The sequence below is a fragment of the Octopus bimaculoides genome, chromosome 9 (assembly GCF_001194135.2).
Source record: "Octopus bimaculoides isolate UCB-OBI-ISO-001 chromosome 9, ASM119413v2, whole genome shotgun sequence".
NCBI classification, from domain to species: domain Eukaryota; kingdom Metazoa; phylum Mollusca; class Cephalopoda; order Octopoda; family Octopodidae; genus Octopus; species Octopus bimaculoides.
This window is the reverse complement of record NC_068989.1, coordinates 16892930-16913892: the sequence shown is the minus strand read 5'-3', so window position 1 is coordinate 16913892 and position 20963 is coordinate 16892930. Positions and strand designations below refer to the sequence as shown.

Genomic DNA, 20963 nt, shown 5'->3' with positions numbered 1-20963 from the left:
ATGGTCCCAGGTTCAGTCCCACTGCATGGCACCTTGGGCAAGTGTCTTCTACCATAGCCTCAGGCTGACCAAAGCCTTGTGAGTGGATTTGGTAGACGGAACTGGAAGAAGCCCATCATATATGTATATATATATATATATATATATACATATATGTATGTGTGTGTGTTTGTTTGTCCCCCCAGCATCGCTTGACAACTGATGCTGGTGTGTTTACGTCCCCATAACTTAGCGGTTCAGTAAAAGAGACCGATAGAATAAGTACTAGGCTTACAAAGAATAAGCTCTGGGGTCAATTTGCTCAACTATAAAGGTGGTGCTCCAGCATGGCCACAGTCAAATGACTGAAACAAGGGGGAAAAAAATGTATGTATATATATATATATATATATATATATACACATAAATGTATTTTTTTACATCTGTTTTTCTCTGCCTGCATGCATTGGTCAGATCCTATTCAATGGCGTCTTGTCATCTCTTTTATAAGATTCAGCATCATGAGATCAGATTTTACCAATTCTGCCCATGTCCTCACCTTCCATGGTTTCCTTCCACTTAGATATCCTGGCAACTCTTCACTCACTTGTTGTCCTCCATATACATCACATATCCATACGATCAGTCTTCATTCTTGTACACTAACCGATTGTTATACCTAGTTTATCTCTCAGCTCAGCCGTCACTCCAGCATTATACATCAAGCAGAACATGCTTCTTTTCTTTCAACCTTTACACATCCTCTTCATTCAGTGTCTTTGTCTAACTAACATCTAGCATTGCACTTCAAACAAGCATACACTGTACCTTTCACTCAAAGGCAAGGGTAGACTGTATGATGTCAAGAGAATCCTTTTGTTGCCAGTAGAAGTAAAAACCTCCAGAGCTTTTTCCACCCTGTCCTTATTATAGTTACTATGCTCTCAGACTACCCTGCTCCACTGTTGATTAGGTTGCCCATGTAACAAAAGCAATCAACTACGTCTTTCCAAGTACTAAAAGAAATTTATTTTACTATTGTCGCTGACTACTAAACTACTTGTGAACATCTGCCATATGTGGAACCATAGTTCACATTGTGTACACAGTATTAACTTCCTACTTTTCTGCACATTGATCACCACCATTACCCTGATGGCAGTGAAATCTTGTCTTCTTTTGTACTTCAGTAGAAACTTTGGTGTCCAAGTTTACTCGCAAAGCATCTCAATTCTAGGTTTTGCTTCCATATCTGTAATTCCTTTAAGTCTTTCACAAATACTGCTATAAGGACTGGCTTCACGGCAGTTCCCTCTTCATCTATCCATATACACATCATCATAATATAGGACAACCCTTGGCTGACTAAAGCCTTGAGTGAATCTAGTAGATGAAAACTGAAAGAAGTCCATCATACATGTATATATATATATATGTGTGTGTGTATGTGTATGGTACTATCTCCTTGCCTTGACATTCTAATCTTGTGAAAACATGTCTGGTCATGGGGAAATATTTCCTTACTTGGAAACAGGAAAGGCATAGCAAAAGGAAGGCAAATGCCATCCAGCTACAGAAGATTTGCCTCAACAAATCTGTTTGATTCTTGCAAGCATAGAAAAGTTGGAAGTTAAAATGATGATGATCTTCACCAAAATTTCTCAGGCCAGAACTGATTGAAAGATGGGAGATTACAAGTGAGTTTAGAAATGTAATTTTCTGGTAGACTGAACTCTGCAGAAACTGTAGTGGTGGTCACAGGGAAGAGAAACAGACTACAGGTGATGAAGCATGTTGTTGTTTCCAGCTTACTTTTAAGGCAATAGTGATAGTATAGCAGAATCAAGAGATTTATGGAAACAGAGATTTCTTGTTTCTATAGACCAAAATAGATACCCATAAAAAGAACAATCTTTAAAAGTTTGGTGAAGATTGGAAACAAAAATGTTAAGCAACAGACATACAAGAATTTAGACACCCATTTACGTATCACTGAGACTGTCTTCATGAAATAACATTGCTTGGTATAATCATTGATCCTCATCTGATTGGAATAAGCAAGAATAGTAATATTAGTTTCATATTTTGTCACAAGGCCAACAATTCTGGGGGAAGAGCCAAGTCAACTACATCAACCTCAGTAATCAACTGGTATTTATTTTATCAACCCTGAAAGGATGAGAGGCAAAGTCAACCTCGGCAGAATTTGAACTCAGAACATGAAGACAGATAAAATGCTGCTAAGCATTTCGCTCGGCGTGCTAATGATCCTGCTAGCTTGCTGCCTTAGTAAGAATAATAATATTACATAGAATATTTTTCCACCATAGTCAACTTGGCCTTCTATTCACCTGAGATTTAAGTACCAATAGTGTATTATGGTTATTGCATACCCCTGCCCTAAATACTTGTTATTTCATTAATTTCTACCAATAATGCAAATCCTCTCCATTGTTTTAACATGACAATAAAACTGACTCTAATTATTTTATCTAGTTACAATGATAATCTTGTTATGATGTATTGGAATGAAATAAATGCAATATATTTGACCTCAGTACAATTTCATATTTGTTTCACCCTAACATAGTTAAATAATAAAGTCCTTCACTTTGTTTACACCTGTAGAGATTAGGATATGTTGATGATTTACTTAAAAATGTTTTCATCATGTATCCATGTTGGTTATTTGTATTAGTTTAGGCAGTGCTGGTGGATGGATTTAAGTTGATATGGATGATGCTTGAGTGCTGAAAATCAAAGAGATTTGAAGAGGTAATAGCAAGCAGATTCACAAGAGTTGATGTTGTAGGAGAGAAAACTAAGTGCACACTGAGTTTTTCTCTGAACTTTCTGTGCATTGAGAAAACTCAGTGCACACTGCCATTTTGAAATTACTTGATCTGACAAGATATTTATAATCTAAAAGAGATGGCTGAAGGACTAGGGACCTCTGGCAACTGATACACAAAAGCAGGTAGCAATATACATGTCCTGAGTAGACATAGTCCTACAAAATCTGTACTGTTGGCAACTGGAAAAAGAGTGAAAGGCTTGGGGAATCTAATTATTTGCAACAGTTTGCATCATATTCAGATATCAGAAGAACAATAGACCGATAGTTATTTAGGTCAAAGACATTGCCTTTCTTGAGAATGGGACATACTGTTGCCCGTTTCCATGACCACGAAGAAAGAAGAGTTTACTGAAGTTAAGAGGCTAGACTGGAATGGATAGTTTGAAGGTAATGGAAGAATGATTTCTAGAGCAGGTGTTTTCATGCTTGGCTGAAAAGGAAAGTTTTAAAGAACACATGCCTTGTGGAGTTAAAGAAAATGTGGAAAGTTACTCCAAGAGGGAAATGCTTACAAATAGTCAGGGGACCAAAAAGTACTGGCTAACATTTCAGGAATTATCTTTTACATAATGTCAACAAGACAAAATGGCAACAATTCAGTTATCCATTCCATAAAAAACAACTTATATACAGCTTATGCATTGCCAGGCGAAAATACCAGAATCAATATAAAGAAATTAAAAATAGATGCTGTTGGGGATCAGGAAACATGTCTTTCCTCAAACTCTGGCTTGGGTATCATCAAACGGCTACATCACAAGCTTACCTCTATTTAGTGTCAAATAATATCAACAAATTTTATAGCTTCACGGCAAATAGTTACTGAAGATGTTTGGAAAATGTGCAACTTTTATCATGTAGTTGAACTGTGGATTCTGTTGTTTATGGTTGTCAGCAAAAGTTTCAGTGAGATATTCTATATACAAAATGATAAGATTACACTTAAATAATAAACCATCTACAGGTTAATTAAAAATATAGAGATGAGGTGAGCCAGAGACATTGAATAAGGATAACTTACAAATCATATCATCCACTTTATAAGGTTACCGTTATAATGACACATGCAACTTAACATTCAGCCTAACCAAATCAGAAATAAATCATATGGTTCTGGGTTCAGTCCCACTGCGTGGCATCTTGGGCAAGTGTCTTCAACTATAGCCTCGGGCCGACCAAAGCCTTGTGAGTGGATTTGGTAGATGGAAACTGAAAGAAGCCCGTCGTATATATGTGTGTTTGTGTTTGCCACGCCCCCCCCCCCAACATCACTTGACAACCGATGCTGGTGTTTGCGTCCCCGTGACTTAGCGGTTCGGCAAACCAGATCGATATAATAAGTACTAGGCTTCCAAAGAATAAGTCCTGGGGTCGATTTGCTCGACTAAAGGCGGTGCTCCAGCATGGCCACAGTCAAATGACTGAAACAAGTAAAAGAGTATAAAAGTATAAAGTAACAGCAAAATTATTCAGTTAACGGGATACATTCACGATAAAATCTAAACCGAAATATACGCAGTGGATGCATAACGTCCCAAATATAGTGAAAGAATACAGATATGCTAATATAGTAAATAAAATATTTTCTATTATGGTTTGTGTATTTATTCCTAACACAATGCTGTTATCTGATTTATGGGAATGTATTTATCTGTTTAATTTTCTAGTCTCTAACATTTACATACAGACATGCATAAAACTATTAGTGGAAGTCTTACGTATACATCTATATATATAAAAAAAAGAATTTACAGATAAAAAAGAAGGAAATCAGAAAATAAATAATGAAAATAGGGGAATGCACACTCCTTGAATTATATACATTATATCAGGAGATAAACATTGCCTTCTAAATACTTAGAGACATTCCATTATTGCGTATAACTTGCGAGACGCAAATCAGAAAGGATTTTGGTTTATTAAATTTTTTTCTCTATTCTGGAAGTATGCTACACACACGAGTATTCTTAAAGAATGTTTTTGTTTAAAATATCGAATTAAGAAGTCACCACGCCAAAGTATAGTTATCGTTATATAAAATACTGTTGGGAAGTTATGACCACAGTTCTATCTTCATTCCTTTGTGAGTACATTTTATGATTCTGCGATTAATTTCTGATGTTGGGTATGTATGCTGCACGTTGCTAAAATTATCAGATTACCCAACATGAAAGTTATAGGATTCATAAAATTACTAGTTATCCCCAACGTGAATATTCATATGATCAAAAATTAAGTAGGGCGCGTGTTGTTTTGAATTTACCACAACGCGAATGCGACACAACAATTAGTCTTCTTCATCAATACATACATGTGAAGCTAAATGACTTCTGTGGGTGAATGATTTACCACAGATATCACAACGATATGGTCTCTCTCCTGTATGAATGTAATTGTGAGTAGTTAAGTGACATTTTTGAGAGAATGATCTACCACAGATATCACAGAGATATGGTTTCTCTCCTGTATGAACGCGTCTATGTTTAGTTAAGGTGCTTCCTCCAGAAAATGATTTACCACAGATATCACAGTGGTATGGTTTCTCTCCTGTATGAATACGTCTGTGTTTAGTTAAGACACCATTTCGAGAAAATGACTTACCGCAAACATCACAATGATATGGTTTCTCCCCTGTATGAATACGTTTATGTATTGTTAAATCACTACTAGCAGAAAACGATTTATCACAAATATCACAGTGATATGGTTTCTCTCCTGTATGAATACGTTTGTGTTTAGTTAAGTGATGACTTTGAGAGAATGATTTATTACAGATATCACAGTCATATGGCTTTTCTCCTGTATGAATACGTTTGTGTATTGTTAAGGTATTTATTTGAGAGAATGATTCACCACAGATATCACAGTGATGTGGTTTTTCTCCTGTATGAATGCTTTTGTGAATAGTTAAGTGACTTACAGCAGTGAATGATTTACCACAGCCATCACAGTGGAATGGTTTTTCTCCTGTATGTATACGTTTGTGAGTGGTGAGGTTACCTTTTTGAGAGAATGGTTTGCCACAAATATCACAGAGATAAGACGTTTTTCTTTTCTCTTTCATTATATCACGAGAAATACCAATTCTTTTAGACGATGTTTTACATTTATACTTGCTTAATTCATATACTTCATTTTCCATAACTTTCTTCTTTTCTTTTGTATATTTTACATCTAACAAATATTTCTTGTGTTATATTTGAATCGACTAAGATCTTTGTCGATGTCTATCGATGCTGCAAACACCTTTGTAATCCAAGTTAAATTACAATACAAAACCATCTTGTATATATTCCAGACAATGAAGCTGAAAGTAGCTCAAGTTGATTATATTCAAATCTCTGTAAACAAAAATCTTCCACATTCGGATTGTAATTAATATCTATTCGCACATGCGCATGACAAAATTTCGGTTGAGGAGCATGTCCGGTAAATTGACTACGCACGCGCGCGCACTGTCTAACAACAATTCTGATTGACAGGAGACAAGCCCCCTTAACTACTCTATTTCTGTTGTAGGATCACCCTTAGTCCAAAACTAGATGCACTTGCTGACACTTTCTCGTTGATAGGATCAAACACAGGTAACAGCTCCCTCTTCAGGCTACTGAAGGTTTTGACCAGATCAGTTCTATAGAGTAATTAGGGTTTATTCTTTTCTGCTAGCGGCAGCATGTACCTACTTTCTTACTATCCCCAGGAAATTATGTAGCTCACATTAGTGGGATCTTCCTCCTCTCTTACATGGATTGGACTTCATCTCCTCATTTGAAAGGATTTGATTCAGGAATTTAACGTTATCTCTTTGAAAACATATTTCTCTGCGTTGGAAGTTATTTATGCATTCCCAATTTTCTTCAACGTTGCATGAAGACACGAGTCATGTTCGTTTTCCTTCCAATTCCTGTGGTGACTGGATGCTAAACAGTACTTGGAACCGGAAAAACTGTTGTTCCCATGAACGGCCATGGATTAACTTGTCCTCCACTGGCTTTATCTATTGATACTGTGACTAGCTACTACTGTGTTACAAACACATTCTGTTCAAACTTATTCCTTGCAAGGCAGGCTACTCTCATTTGAAGTCGGTTCAATCTTGCCATAGGATTAGTGCCTAATAATATAGGATTAGTGCCTAATAATATTGGATTAGTGCCTAAATTACGAACAGTTTTAAAATAAATGCTTTGCTTCAAACATGATACTGCTGTGTTTATTAATAGTATTTCCTCAACAAAAAAATGGTTTCGGGAAGATTATGTAGTAATCTCACGATAGAATAAATTTGTTTTATTTTAAGGGCGTACACCTTCTAGGAGCTGTCTCTTTTGTCTCTCACATATTAGTTTGTTGCAAGTTCAAGTTCATACACAAAAATTTGACTAAACCTAGATTTTCACATTTGGTGCTGCTCAATGACATTAGCTCATGATAGATTTTTACTGGTTTTGTATTTCTAAGGTTGAGACAACTGCATAATAGAATTGACAGCAATACCTTGAATTAACACTATTTTATTACAACAAATCTTTACAAAATCTTATATAAACTTACACACCACTGAAATCAGCCATTGTTCTCACACTGCAGGATAAAGGCCTTCCCTTTATTTCACTATAGTTTTCAGTGTCTAATCCCCAGCTTTTGTCAAAATATATATATTTCATATCTCCATCTTGGTCATTGCAGTCTTGTCTCTTTTGTGGTTTCTTGGAACTCAGTCTGCGAGTTATATCATCTGCTTGTTGTTAGTCTAGATATGTCCAGTCCAGTAATTCTATGAATTTGACAATGTCATTTAGTTTTGTTTGTTCAGGTGACATTTCATATGAAAAGATTATAAAGTTTACTTATAATACATTCAAACTGTGTGAAATATATCCAAGTTAAATATTAGATACTGTATATGTACAATTGCATTTTCAAGGATTTCACCCTTTCTTTCTCCATTTGGTGTAATATTATTAGTACAAGGCCCCATTGTTTTTGCAGATGGAATAAATAGTTCCATCAAAATGTAGCTTACATATTCAAATATGGAAAAAGTTATACAAATTTAAAATAAAATGCATACAACTTTTTGTCTTTGCATATTTCTATATACAACATTACCCACCCACCTCACCATATAGCTAAATTATATTAACTAGTGGGACCCATGAATATTTCACAGAATTAATGGTAAATTTATTTCTGAAAATATAAATCTAGACCAACATCAATATCATTCTCTGAATGGTATGTGTACAGACAAAAGAGATATCCTATTCTGATATGATAAAATATTCTGTCATTGTTTGTGTATTTACTTCAAACATAAAAGCTGTGCATGATGTTTTATCACTGATTTATGAGAATTCTCAGCTATTTACTAAGAATGTCAAATAAATCAACAGTACCTTTTCTCTCTGGTGGAAATATGTTAATCATAAAACATGTGTGAATCTGCAATAATACTTTTATTAAAAATATTACAGTGGTAAGTTATTTCATCAATGAACATATAGTATGTTATATATGACATTGAATTCTGGGATTGTTTACTGCACAATCACACCTTCCTGGTGTGATTATATTTATTAAAGGAGACATTTTTTTCCTCAGAATAAATGTGACAGTTGCAGTAAATACAGCAAAAAATGTGTTCTTAATCAATTGTAAAATTATTAGATATTTTAAAATGAAAAGGAAAAAAAATTAATTTAATCAACAAAATTTATGAATAAAAAATACACTCGATTGTGCTGTGTGCTAACCTCCACAAGGAAGAGTATTTATGTTGATATTTATGGATAGTGATATATGCCCATATGGATATCAATATTTAGAATAAGGAACAAAGCTAACACAGCAAAATTTCAGCACTGACAAAGATACTTTTCTGTATGAATGCATACATGTACAGTTATAAGACTTGTGATAAAAATGATTAACCATATATATAAGTCACGACTTATTTTGCATATGATTACGTTTATGAATAGTTAGGTAACCATTTCTAGAAAATGATTTGCCACAAATATCACAGGGATATGGCTTTTCACCTGTATGAATCCTCTTGTGTTTAGTTAAATCACTTTTACCAGAAAATGATTTTCCACAAATATCGCAGTGATATGGTTTCTCTCCTGTATGAACACGCATGTGGATTGTTAAGTCACCATTTCGAGGGAATGATTTACCACAAATATCACAATGATATGGTTTTTCTCCAGTATGAATGCGTTTGTGCTTAGTTAAATGATTTATCTGAGAAAACGATTTACCACAGATATCACAGTGATATGGTTTCTCACCTGTATGAATACGTTTGTGAATAATTAAGTTACTATTTCCAGAGAATGATTTACCACAGATATTACACTCATAGGGCTCTTCTCCAGTATGAATACGTTTGTGAGTAGTTAAGGTATTTCTATGAGAGAATGATTTGCCACAGATATCACAGTGATATGGCTTCTCTCCTGTATGGGTGTATTTGTGATTAGCTAAACTCCCTGTTACAGCAAATGATTTACCACAGATTTCACAGCAATATGGCTTTTCTCCTGTATGAATGCGCTTATGCTTAGTTAATACACTATTTTGAGAGAATGATTTACCACAGACATCACAATGGTATGGTCTCTCTCCTGTATGAATGCGTTTGTGTTTAGTTAAATGATTTATTTGAGAAAATGATTTACCACAGGTATCACAGTTATATGGCTTCTCACCTGTATGAATGCGTTTATGTTTAGTTAAGTCACCGTTTTCAGAGAATGACTCACCACAAATGTCACAGTGATATGGTTTCTCTCCAGTATGAATGCGTCTGTGGTTAGTTAAAGTTTTTCCATGAGAGAATGACTTACCACAGATATCACAGTGATATGGTTTCTCTCCTGTATGAACACGTTTGTGAGAAGTTAATTCACCACTTCGACAGAATGATTTACCACAGATGTCACAATGATGTGGTTTCTCTCCTGTATGAATTCGTTTGTGCTTAGATAAATGATCACTTCGAGAGAATGATTTATTGCAGATATTGCAGTGATATGGCTTCTCTCCAGTATGAATACGTTTGTGACAAGTTAACTCACCACTTCCAGAGAATGATTTACCACAGATATCACACAGATATGGCTTCTCTCCTGTATGAATGCGTTTATGTATAGTTAAGTGATTTATTTGAGAGAATGATCTACCACAAATATTACAGAGAAATGGCTTCTCTCCTGTATGAATACGTTTGTGAGTGGTTAAGTGATCATTTTGAGAGAATGACTTACCACAGATATCACAGTGATATGGTTTCTTTCTAGCATGAATAGTTTTGTTACTGAGGTTTGTTTTTGGAGAGAATGACTTTTTAAAGATATTACATGTTTTTTCTTTCTCTTTCATCAACTCATCAGAAAAATTAATCCTTTCGGATTGTTCTTTACATTTAATTTGGTTGTCATGAAATTCAGTTTCCATAATTTTTTTCATCTCTCATTGCAACATATGAAGCTTTTTCTTGATTTCAATTTTGTGATATATTTCTAACCAACAATTCTGCTGCGATATTTCTATCAACTGTAATCTGAAAATACAACAAATTCCTTTTTATAATCAAAGTTTAAACTGAATGTAATCTGGTATACATTCCAATCAAGTAGAAAAAATGTTGCTAATAATAAGACTTAGAGAATATTTTCATAGAAATTCTACTACAACTTTATATAAAGAGAGTTATACTTGTTCTGTATAACATATTCCTTTAGTTTTAGATGTAACACTAATATTTTTCATTAGATGAAAAATATTAATGTTGCATCTAAATTAGATGATACTTTAAAGCTAGGCTAATGTCATCTGATATTTTGACATAGAGGAACAGTATAAAATATAGAAGACACATAAAAAGCAGAGATTCAACAGTGACAATCTTTCTACACGTCGATATTCATAAATTGTAAATGTAAATATCTAAACAAATGAACTTTACTTTTTAATATGCTATTAAAATGAAACCATACAACCTTGTGCGAAAGTAAAGAATATACACACCCGCTGGTTAGGGTTTTTGTTACGCCGAAAATGGATAGTGTGCGTATTCTTTACCTCCGCCTCTTAATTGAAATCTTCTTGCAAACTTAATTTTGTTTTAATTTTAATTTTTTTCAATTATTTTACTTTGTTTTATGGGAGATCTTTTTGTATTTCGTTATTAGAAATATTTGCTGTAGATTCTTTTGTTCGAATACAACATAATCTTTTATTCTTAATACTTTCGAATACATTCACAACAGCGATTAGCACATTTGCGTTTGAGTCTGCCGAAAGAATGAATACACAAGTCCAATGTTGTTGGTCAATATAATGACTCATTTATAAATGTTTGAATCAACTTTTGACCTTTTAAAGTCAAAGGAATTCATTTTAAAAAAATGAGAATTTAGACATGTCACCAAATGACATTAATTACAGTACATTCATCCGATATTTAGATGTCTCTTTCACACAAGACCATTATTAAGCCAATTCTTGATCGTAAGACAGCGAGATATAAAGGAATTGCTGTATTTGACATTTTATAACGCATTTGTAAGTGGGAGCTTATTCAATACGCTTCTAAATAACATCATTTGAAATTTTCAGTAAATTTTTTAAAAAAAGCATTTAATATCGCAATAATGAAGAAATAACTGCAAAAATCTGGTACTGCAGAACCAACGAAAATATACAATACGATTAAATGTAATACTTTCATTATTAAATACTTACTGTAATGCTTCATAAAAGATATTATTTTACAGTTGTGTGCGCCTGTGTATTAATTAAGAAATTAAACAGAGAACAAAAGACGGTCTCAAAGTATCAACGGATATTACTACTATGACGCATGCGCATAAATATATACAAAGGAAAAACAACTTTCATAACATCCCTTTTCCTGTTATCTTGCTAATCTAGCTGTGGAGGCGCAATGGCCCAGTGGTTAGGACAGCGGACTCGCGGTCATAGGATCGCGGTTTCGATTCCCAGACCGGGCGTTGTGAGTGTTTATTGAGTGAAAACACCTAAAGTTTTCACTCTTTCTTCCTGTTTCTGTTGTACCTGTATTTCAAAAGGGCCAGCCTTGTCACACTCTGTGTCTCGCTGAATATCCCCGAGAACTACGTTAAGGGTACACGTGTCTGTGGAGTGCTCAGCCACTTGCACGTTAATTTCACGAGCAGGCTGTTCCGTTGATCGGATCAACTGGAACCCTCGACGTCGTAGACAACGGAGTGCCAACAACAACTAATCTAGCTAAGTTTGTTTTTTATATGTAATCGGCGAAAGATAACCAACCCAAGTATAACAATTTTTTTTTTCAGTTTTAAAGTTTAGCTTAAATTTTATAGTACGGTGCATCATATGAAATGTTGGCTAAATTTCGATATGAGAACCGTAGTTGTCAAAAAAAATGCACGTGTATTTGTTTCCCCCCAACCTCATATGTAAAAAAATAATTTTTTACGGAAACCGACGATCTTCTTCAGAAATATAAATAAACCCACGTGGTTTATAAGTGACAGTAATATTACTAATAACGTAAAATCGCCGAAAATTCTTATAGTGGAGGTAGAGCGCATGCTAAAGAGTAATAAGGTAAGAAAAGGTAGACCGTACGCTAAAAGTAATTTCACAGCGTAGACAGGATACTGTGGTAGACCGCACGCCATCGCGTATTTTTTGTATATCCGTGATTTAGTGTTTCACTGACACCTTCATTTTTCTAAAGTGTAATTCAAGTAAAAGTTTGACTGTTGTTTCTTAGAGTCAAATTTCCCTTGAGACACCGTCGTTGATACCGAATAATCATTTCGCTGGATGATGTTTTTCGATTTACCATCGGTTAAATAGAACTGAAAAAGCAAATTGAAATACATAATGGAATACATGTTTGAACGTATTAAATTATGTTAGGAACTTTTAACATATGCCACCGGAGATATTCAGACGGACGAAATTTTCCAATGACACCGGTGCTTAAGTATATTCGTAATTAGTTCAACTAATTTAACTATGTCTAATGTTGTGGTTATTTCATGTTAAGGTGAACATAAATGCCTGTGGACCTACATGTTCCAAAGTCAGTGTTACATCATCTCTGTATAATTAAATTCTACATCGTGTATCTTGAGTCATTTTAGAGAGAGAAAATGGATTCTAATCACCGAACACTGACAATGTTCCTGGCCTTTCATGGTTTTATAGTTGACTTTCAAATCTAAAGTACATAATATTTATATTGTCATCACAGTAGACACTGTGTACTATTCTACTAACCCCGGTGAACAGTCGCGATTTATAATTTACTATACAGTATCATATCATTTCTGATTACTAATTTACGAACAATCTCACTTTAACTCACCTGCATAGTTAACCATATATGCACTTTTAAAAAAAAAACAAAGTCTCTAACGAGTATTCCTACATTGCACATTTTCTACACATATAAAAGATCTCATGATACTCAAGGCAAAAAACTTAACCATCATACATTATCCTTTCATACATTTTTCAGATTTGAAGAAATCATCGAGAATATGGAGAATGATAATCATTTTGATGAAAAACCTTTACATAGTGAAACATTTACTAAACAAAGATCATTCCATGGAAACATTCCTAAATATCACCGTGAAATCTGTAGGAAGACATTCTCTCCAGAACACGGTGTTACCACGCATAAAGAAATACACAAGAGAGAAAGGCCCTATCACTGTGAAATTTGTGGAAAATATTTTGTCTGTAACAGTAATTTAACAAGACATAAAAGAATACACACTGGAGAAAAACCGTATTCCTGTAGATTGTGTGGAAAATCATTCATTGATAACTATAGTCTTGTAGTTCACCAAAGAATACATACTGGAGAAAAACCTTTCTGCTGTGAAATATGTGGGAAATCATTTACTAAGAATTCCAATCTTATTATTCACGTACGTAGTCATACTGGAGAACAACCGTATCATTGTAAAATATGTGGAAAATCTTTCTCTGATAATTCTAGTCTTGTAGTTCACAAAAGAATACATACTGGAGAAAAACCCTATCGGTGTGAAACGTGTGGGAAATCTTTCATTCAAAATTCTCATCTTATAGTTCACAAGACAATACACACTGGGGAAAAGCCGTATCGTTGTGACATATGCGGGAAATCTTTCATTGAAAATTCAAAGCTTACTATCCACAAACGTAGTCACACAGGAGAAAAACCCTATCCCTGTAAAATATGCGGCAAATCATTTATTACTAATGGTCATTTAAAAACACACAGAACGATACACACTGGAGAACAACTTTATCACTGTGAAATCTGTGAGAAATCTTTTGTCTCTTACAGTAATTTAGCTACCCACAAAAGAATTCACACTGGAGAAAACCCATTTAATTGTGAAATATGTGGGAAATCGTTCTCTGCTAATTCTAGTCTTGTTATCCACAAACGTAGTCACAGTGGAGAAAAACCTTATCATTGTGAAATATGTAGGAAATCTTTTGTTTCTAACAGTGTCTTAACGAAACACAAAACTATACATACTGGAGAAAAACCATTTCACTGTGAGATATGTGGGAAATCGTTTATCACTAATAGTAACTTAACAAGGCACAGGACAACACACACTGGAGTGAAGTCCTTTCGTTGTGAAATATGTGGTAAGTCTTTTGTGGATAGTAGTAATCTAACTAGACACAAAATGATACACACAGGAGAAAAATCATTTCACTGTGAAACATGTGGAAAATCATTTATCTCTAGATGTGATTTAACAAAACACAGAAGAATACACACTGGAGAAAAACCGTTTCATTGTGAAATGTGTGAGAAATCTTTTACCGATAATTCAAGTCTTGTTATTCACAAACGTAGTCACACTGGAGAAAAACCTTACCATTGTGAAATATGTGGGAAATCTTTCATTAATAATTCAAATCTTGTTATCCACAAACGTAGTCACACTGGAGAAAAACCTTACCATTGTGAAATATGTGGTAAATCTTTCACTGATAACTCAAATCTTGTTATCCACATACGTAGCCACACTGGAGAAAAACCTTATCACTGTGAAACTTGTGGGAAATCATTTTCTGTTAATTCTGGTCTTGCAGTTCATAAAAGAATTCATACTGGAGAAAAACCTCACCACTGTGAAATATGTAGGAAACCGTTCTCTGGTAATTCTCATCTTGTAGTTCACAAACAGTGTCACACTGGCAAAAAAACCTTTCGACTGTAAAATATGCCAGAAATATTTTGACTATAGCAGTGATTTGAAAACACACAAAGAACTACACAATAGAGGCAAGATTTTTAAATGTGAAATTTGAAAAATCCTTCTCTTTCAAATCCAATATTATAAGTCTACTGAGTACAAATTGAAGAACATTCATCATGGTGGAATGTGTTCAAAATCATTTTTTTCAGTTAATAAGTCTTGTAGTCCACAAATACATCCTGGTAAAAAAAACGTCTGTTGTTGTAATTAAGTTTCTTACAGATACAACTTCCTTAGTTATGAGTGAGAAAATGCGAAGGTAAAACTTTTAGATATAAAATTTATGGAAAATTATTCCCAATTAAAAGATATTTTGTTAAACATAAGCAAATATATTCACCAGAAAATATCGACTTGATTTGTTGAGAATAACCTCTAGAAACATAAAGATATTAATGTAAACTCTCATCACTTAAATTTATGATAAAGTATTCACATTTATGTCAATTAAAATTTAATAACTATAATATTTATATTTTTTTGTTTTTGTGTTTTTAGCACAATCAAAATTATCATTTGCGAAGTTAATTCACCATTGAAAACACAAGTGTAAAATATATAACATCTCTATACATAATGAACACAACCTTAAATATAGTAACTCCCATATCTTGATATACATGACATTCAGAACAATCTAACTACTTGGTTGACTAGTTGAAAACCTCATTAGTTTGTTGTCTTGTTAGTGACAGTGATGTCATTGATTGACCAGATTAAAGATGTCAATGGTCTGTCGTCTCTAATGATATTGATCATATCACTTTATTAGTTAACTATTTGAAGATCACACTGGTTTGTTCTTTTACTTATGATCTGTTGGAGTATGTCATCAAATTGGTTAGATATAATTCAATAGGTGTTCCAGCTTCTTGTATATCTAGGATTACATTGTCAAATGTATTCTTTACTTCAAGACAGTAGCAAGTTGAATAACCTTGTAGAAGCACCTTCATTGCCTTGGGGTGTGTGAAGGTCTTCTTTTATAAAGATTTATATAACTGTTTAATCTCAAGTTGTAACCGATCCATATTATGTATCAACTACAAATTGTGGAAGTTCACTTGTTGTCCAGGCTGAATTTCTTGTTAGATAAATAAAACTGTGTTATCAGATGGCAAAAATCTTGTCAAACTTTTCAAGTTTTCTTTCCTGATATGATTTTAGATATCATGTTTGGGACCTTTTCAGCAATGTTGATAGCACTGTTTAGTTATAATCAGCTGTTAAAATAGTAAAAGAGATGCCTTGGTAAGAGGTAATTGCAAGGTATCAAATTTGTGGACCAGGTCATGATAATTACAGAAAAAGTCATAACTCAATTAATTACAGAGTTAGACTACAGGAGATGCAGTTTAGTTCTGCGCCAAGAAAAAGTATTACTGATGCTTTCTTCCTAGTGAGGAGCTGTAGAAGTACTTAGTTAAAAATAAGCTGCTGTAGTTACTATTTGTTGATCTGGAGAAACCCTTTGACTGAGTTTCTTTCTCTGTAATCTGGCAGTCCCTGAGGAAGCTAGGAGTGGATGAATGGTTTGTGACAGCTGTACCAGCTATGTACTAAGGTACTGTTAAGTAAGGTACAAATCAACAATGAATATAATGAAAAATTTAATATGCAGGTAGGATTTCATCAAGGCTTGGTTCTTAGTCTCCACTTACACATGCTTCAAGTCATAACAATGAGTTTAAGACCACTTGTTGGTACTATTCAAGAAGAGTGGTCCCGGTGCGCACACTCGCCCATCCACGCTAGCTGGTCATGACTAGTTGATCCTACAATGACTATCTAGTGCGTATGCGCAAAACATGTATGAGGGTTTTTTTTTTAAAGCAAAGTAAATAATTTTTTTTAAACAAAGTAAATCATTTTCTTTTGTTGAATCTTCCACCATCTTACTCTTAAAACGTCGTTTTACGTTCTTCCAGGGTGTATTTTGGTGTCACATCTATTTCAGTAATCCCATTGTATGCACTCCAACAATCAGAATATATAGTCATCCCTGGTTTGATAAATTTTTTAATAAGTGGTAGAAGAGTTTTGGAAGAACGGTCAGGTACAAAGACTAAAAACCTATTTTTATCCTCTCTATCCCATCTTCCATTGTATTTGTGCTTGCACATCATAGATTCATCTATTTCTACGATGTACCCAAGTCCACCAATTTGGTAGGGGTTACGCAAAAGATAATTACTTGTAATGTCCTTCTTGTATTGATACCATTGAACAACAGTAGATTTTGAAAGACCGACTTTTTAATGGACTCTTTACCAAAAACAGGTAGTGTATGATTTATTTTGTGTAAAAAAATTATTTACTTTGTTTAGAAAAAACCCTCATACATGTTTTGCACATGATGCGCACTCGAGCTAGGTAGTCGTAGGATTAACTAGTCACGACTCGCTAGCACGGATGCGTGAGTGTGCAAGTGCATGCACCGGGACCACTCTTCTTGAATAATACCCATTTGCTATATGCTGATGACCTCGTTCTTATAGCTGATTCTGTTGTACAATTAGAAAAGAAATTCCTAATATGGAAACAAAACTTAGAATCAGAAGCCCCCAAGATTAACTGAGCAAAGACCAAAGTTTTGGTAACTAAGAGAGCATACAGGATTCTGTTTCCATTAGAGAAATGGCTTTGTTCAATATGATGGCCAAAGGCTTGGGATGAGGTTGGGAAGTTGGAATGCAGTCAGTCTGCACGAAAGGGGAATGGAGATATGTGAAGAATTGAGGAAGAGGAGGGTGGATGTGTGCAGGAGGCTAGGTGGAGAGGCCAGGGTGCAAGATTTGTGGGGGGTCAAGGGAAGAAGATACAAGTTGTGGTGGTTGAGAAATAGCAAGGGGACTGGAGATGTGAGAGTTTTGGTGAAGGAAGAAATCTGTGAGAAGTTGGAGGTTAGGAGAAAGTGTGACAGAGTGATGACAGTAGTGTCAGCATCTGAACAGCAAAAAACAAAAATAACACTAGCAAACGTTTTAACCTTGTTTTGAAAGTTTTTCCTTTACCTTGCTCATTTTTTCTCTTTTAATAAAAAAAAAAATCTGTGGTTCCGGGTTCAGTCCCACTGCGTGGCACCTTGGGCAAGTGTCTTCTACTCTACTCTCGGGCCGACCAAAGCCTTGTGAGTGGATTTGGTAGACGGAAACTGAAAGAAGCCTGTCGTATATATCTATGTGTATATATATATATATATATATATATATATATATATATATGTGTGTATGTTTGTGTGTCTGTGTTTGTCACCCCCAGCATCACTTGACAACTGATGCTGGTGTGTTTACGTCCCCGTAACTTAGCGGTTCGGCAAAACAGACCGATATAATAAGTACTAGGCTTCCAAAGAATAAGTCCTGGGGTCGATTCACTTGACTAAAAGGCAGTGCTCCAGCATGGCCGCAGTCAAATGACTGAAACAAGTAAAAGAGTAAAGAATATAGCTTATATAATTACAACATTTGGACCATATTACTGAGTGAAATGAACATCACTCAAGCATATGTATAGAGTTTATTTCAACTGATTGTTTCATAAAACTACAAAGTGGATGAAACTAAGCAAGGAAAATAACTGAGATCAACACAAGAAAAAGACAGTGAAAAGAATGACTATTGTATGCATGCCATATTTCCTGATACAACCCATGGTGGCAAAATTACCTGCCATATGACTGGTAACACTCTAGTGTGTGTATGTGCACATGTATTGCCCTAACTCTTCGAAATACTTAGTTTTAGAATGGTGGCAGCTGATGAATGAAATGTTTTCTATGTTATGTGTGTTTTCTGTACTCTGTTTTTCATTTTGTCCACGTTATTTTGTTACGTCCTGTACCCAGATATGCATCTATATATACATGTAGATGTAGGTATGTACACACATGTACGTATATATGCATATACTCACATTATTTGTATTACATATATATATATATATAAAGAATGAGGGGTTTAGTTCACTGGTAATCTAAACGAATAGGTACGCTGTGTAAATGCTATAATTGGTCATTTGTTAGGTTCCAAGTTCACAGCTGAGGTTGGAGCTGGGGATCCATAGCAGGCTTCCTTGTTAAGAGGTATTTATTAAGGGAAAAGGACAATAAAAACCAAGGCAGGACAAGTATCTCAAGTCATTTAGAATAATTCAAGTAAGGTGAATTTGAGGTAATTAATTATTGGATGTATTACAATTGTTTCTGGGATATCCTAGGTGATAGGTTAGCATCTCCATACACTGGGTATCCATACATACTCACTTTGTCTCTGATGATGGAATACGCAGTGTATGGAGATGCTAACCTATCACTTGGGATATTCCAGAAACAACTGTAAGACATCCAATAATTGAATTAATTACCTCAAATTCACCTTACTCTAATTAAATATTCTAAATTACTTGAGACACTCATCCTGCCTTCGTTTTTGTTGTCCTTTTTCCTCTAATATATATGTCATACAGGGTGTCCACAAAGTCTGGGTACATGGGGATTAATACATTCATTAAGAAATTATTATTTCTTATATTTAATTGTTTATATTATGATTTTATTTACACCCTGTACCCAGACCTTGTGGACACCCTATATATAAAGCACTAACATCAGTTGAACACCCTAGGTACTGAAATAGGAGTGGGTTAAAATAGATCATTGTTGTATATAATGCATGCCTTATGCTTAACTGATAGTAGCATAGAATTAGTCTGTCACAATTAAATTTGCACCCTCCTCTAACAGTTCACTCTGATAAACATCAGTTTATAAGAGAGAACTGTTATATCTCAATCACTTACACCTCAATAGAGGTATTTATTCCCAACCTACTTTTCATTGTACTCAATGTCCTATTATTGCTTTGTGAATAAATAGCAGTGTAAAGAATCTCTTGAGTACTTGTACTAAGATGAGTCTACCCACCAAGGACAACAGATTATTTAAAACTTCATAATATATTGCAGAGGGGGTAATTGTCCTAGGGGCTAGTTGTTGCCAGGGGGAATTGTCCTGATATGGTTCAAGACATATAATAAAGTATTTATCCTAAGGTGTGGGCTCAAGCGATTTCTTACTTCCAAAAGATCAATATAAAAACCATATTTAATATGCCATAGCCATGAGGTTAAATCATGTGAAATAGCATGTAAAACATAAAACATGCAATACTACAATATGAATGCTATGACCCCACTTTTCATTATGTATTTTACTGTTGGTATACATTTCAAATGCATGCTGACAAGGAATTGATTAGCTTCCAAGCTCATTTAGAGATGTAACCCAAACCAAGCCATCTTTAGACTGTAGAATCCAGGATGTTAGGGCATTACTCCTGAATTTAGTACTTTATTGCTCCAAACACTCCTCAAAATGATGCAAAAGAAATGATGATTAAATTTTCACACACAACAATTGCCAATTTGCATACATTAAATAACTAGATTTTTCCCTTTAAAGGCTTTGGATACTGTTTCTGCTGAAAGAAATATTTCTGGAAGTGTTAAAGCAACTTTAATCATGACTTGAAAGAAAAGATATTCAATTTTAAATTCTGGAAAGCGAAAACGTGATGGCACCTGTGCCCAGCGTCGCCTTTCTGGCACTTGTGCCAGTGGTACGTGTAAAGACTTTCGAGCAAGATCGTTGCCAGTGCTGCTGGACTGGCTCTTGTGCAGGTGGCACGTAAAATACACCATTTTGAACGTGGTCGTTGCCAGTACCGCCTGACTGGCATTCGTGCCGGTGGCACATAAAAGCACCCACTACACTCTCGGAGTGGTTGGCATTAGGAAGGGCATCCAGCTGTAGAAACTCTGCCAAA

General features: G+C 34.7%; 2 protein-coding genes across 2 annotated transcripts; one reads left to right on the top strand and one right to left on the bottom strand.

The window, feature by feature from the left end:
- Window positions 1-985: 985 nt before the first annotated feature.
- On the bottom strand, window positions 986-11691 carry LOC106881704 (zinc finger protein 345). Its single transcript, XM_052970324.1, has 4 exons — window positions 11591-11691; window positions 8787-10406; window positions 7749-7857; window positions 986-6023 (listed from the first exon to the last, which is right to left on the bottom strand). Exons 2-4 carry the CDS (start codon window positions 10310-10312, stop codon window positions 5124-5126), a joined length of 2535 nt encoding a protein of 844 aa, XP_052826284.1. The 5' UTR covers window positions 10313-10406; window positions 11591-11691; the 3' UTR covers window positions 986-5123.
- Window positions 11692-13404: 1713 nt separating this feature from the next.
- LOC106881702 (gastrula zinc finger protein XlCGF67.1) lies at window positions 13405-15691 on the top strand. The gene is made up of 4 exons (XM_052970323.1): window positions 13405-13615; window positions 13964-14203; window positions 14972-15095; window positions 15637-15691. The coding sequence occupies exons 1-4, from the start codon at window positions 13405-13407 to the stop codon at window positions 15689-15691; spliced, it is 630 nt and encodes a 209-aa protein (XP_052826283.1).
- Window positions 15692-20963: the final 5272 nt, after the last annotated feature.

Coding starts and splice junctions, on each gene's coding strand:
- LOC106881704 (XM_052970324.1), bottom strand. CDS start 10,312: ATGAAAAAAATTATGGAAACTGAATTTCATGACAACCAAATTAAATGT. Junction 7,858..8,786: donor AATCATATGCAAAATAAGTC/GTGACTTATATA, acceptor TGAATATGTAAG/CTACATTTTGATGGAACTAT. Junction 6,024..7,748: donor AAATCCTTGAAAATGCAATT/GTACATATACAG, acceptor ATATAACACAAG/AAATATTTGTTAGATGTAAA.
- LOC106881702 (XM_052970323.1), top strand. CDS start 13,405: ATGGAGAATGATAATCATTTTGATGAAAAACCTTTACATAGTGAAACA. Junction 14,204..14,971: donor GAAATCTTTTGTCTCTTACA/GTAATTTAGCTA, acceptor CTGGTCTTGCAG/TTCATAAAAGAATTCATACT. Junction 15,096..15,636: donor GGCAAAAAAACCTTTCGACT/GTAAAATATGCC, acceptor TTGTGTTTTTAG/CACAATCAAAATTATCATTT.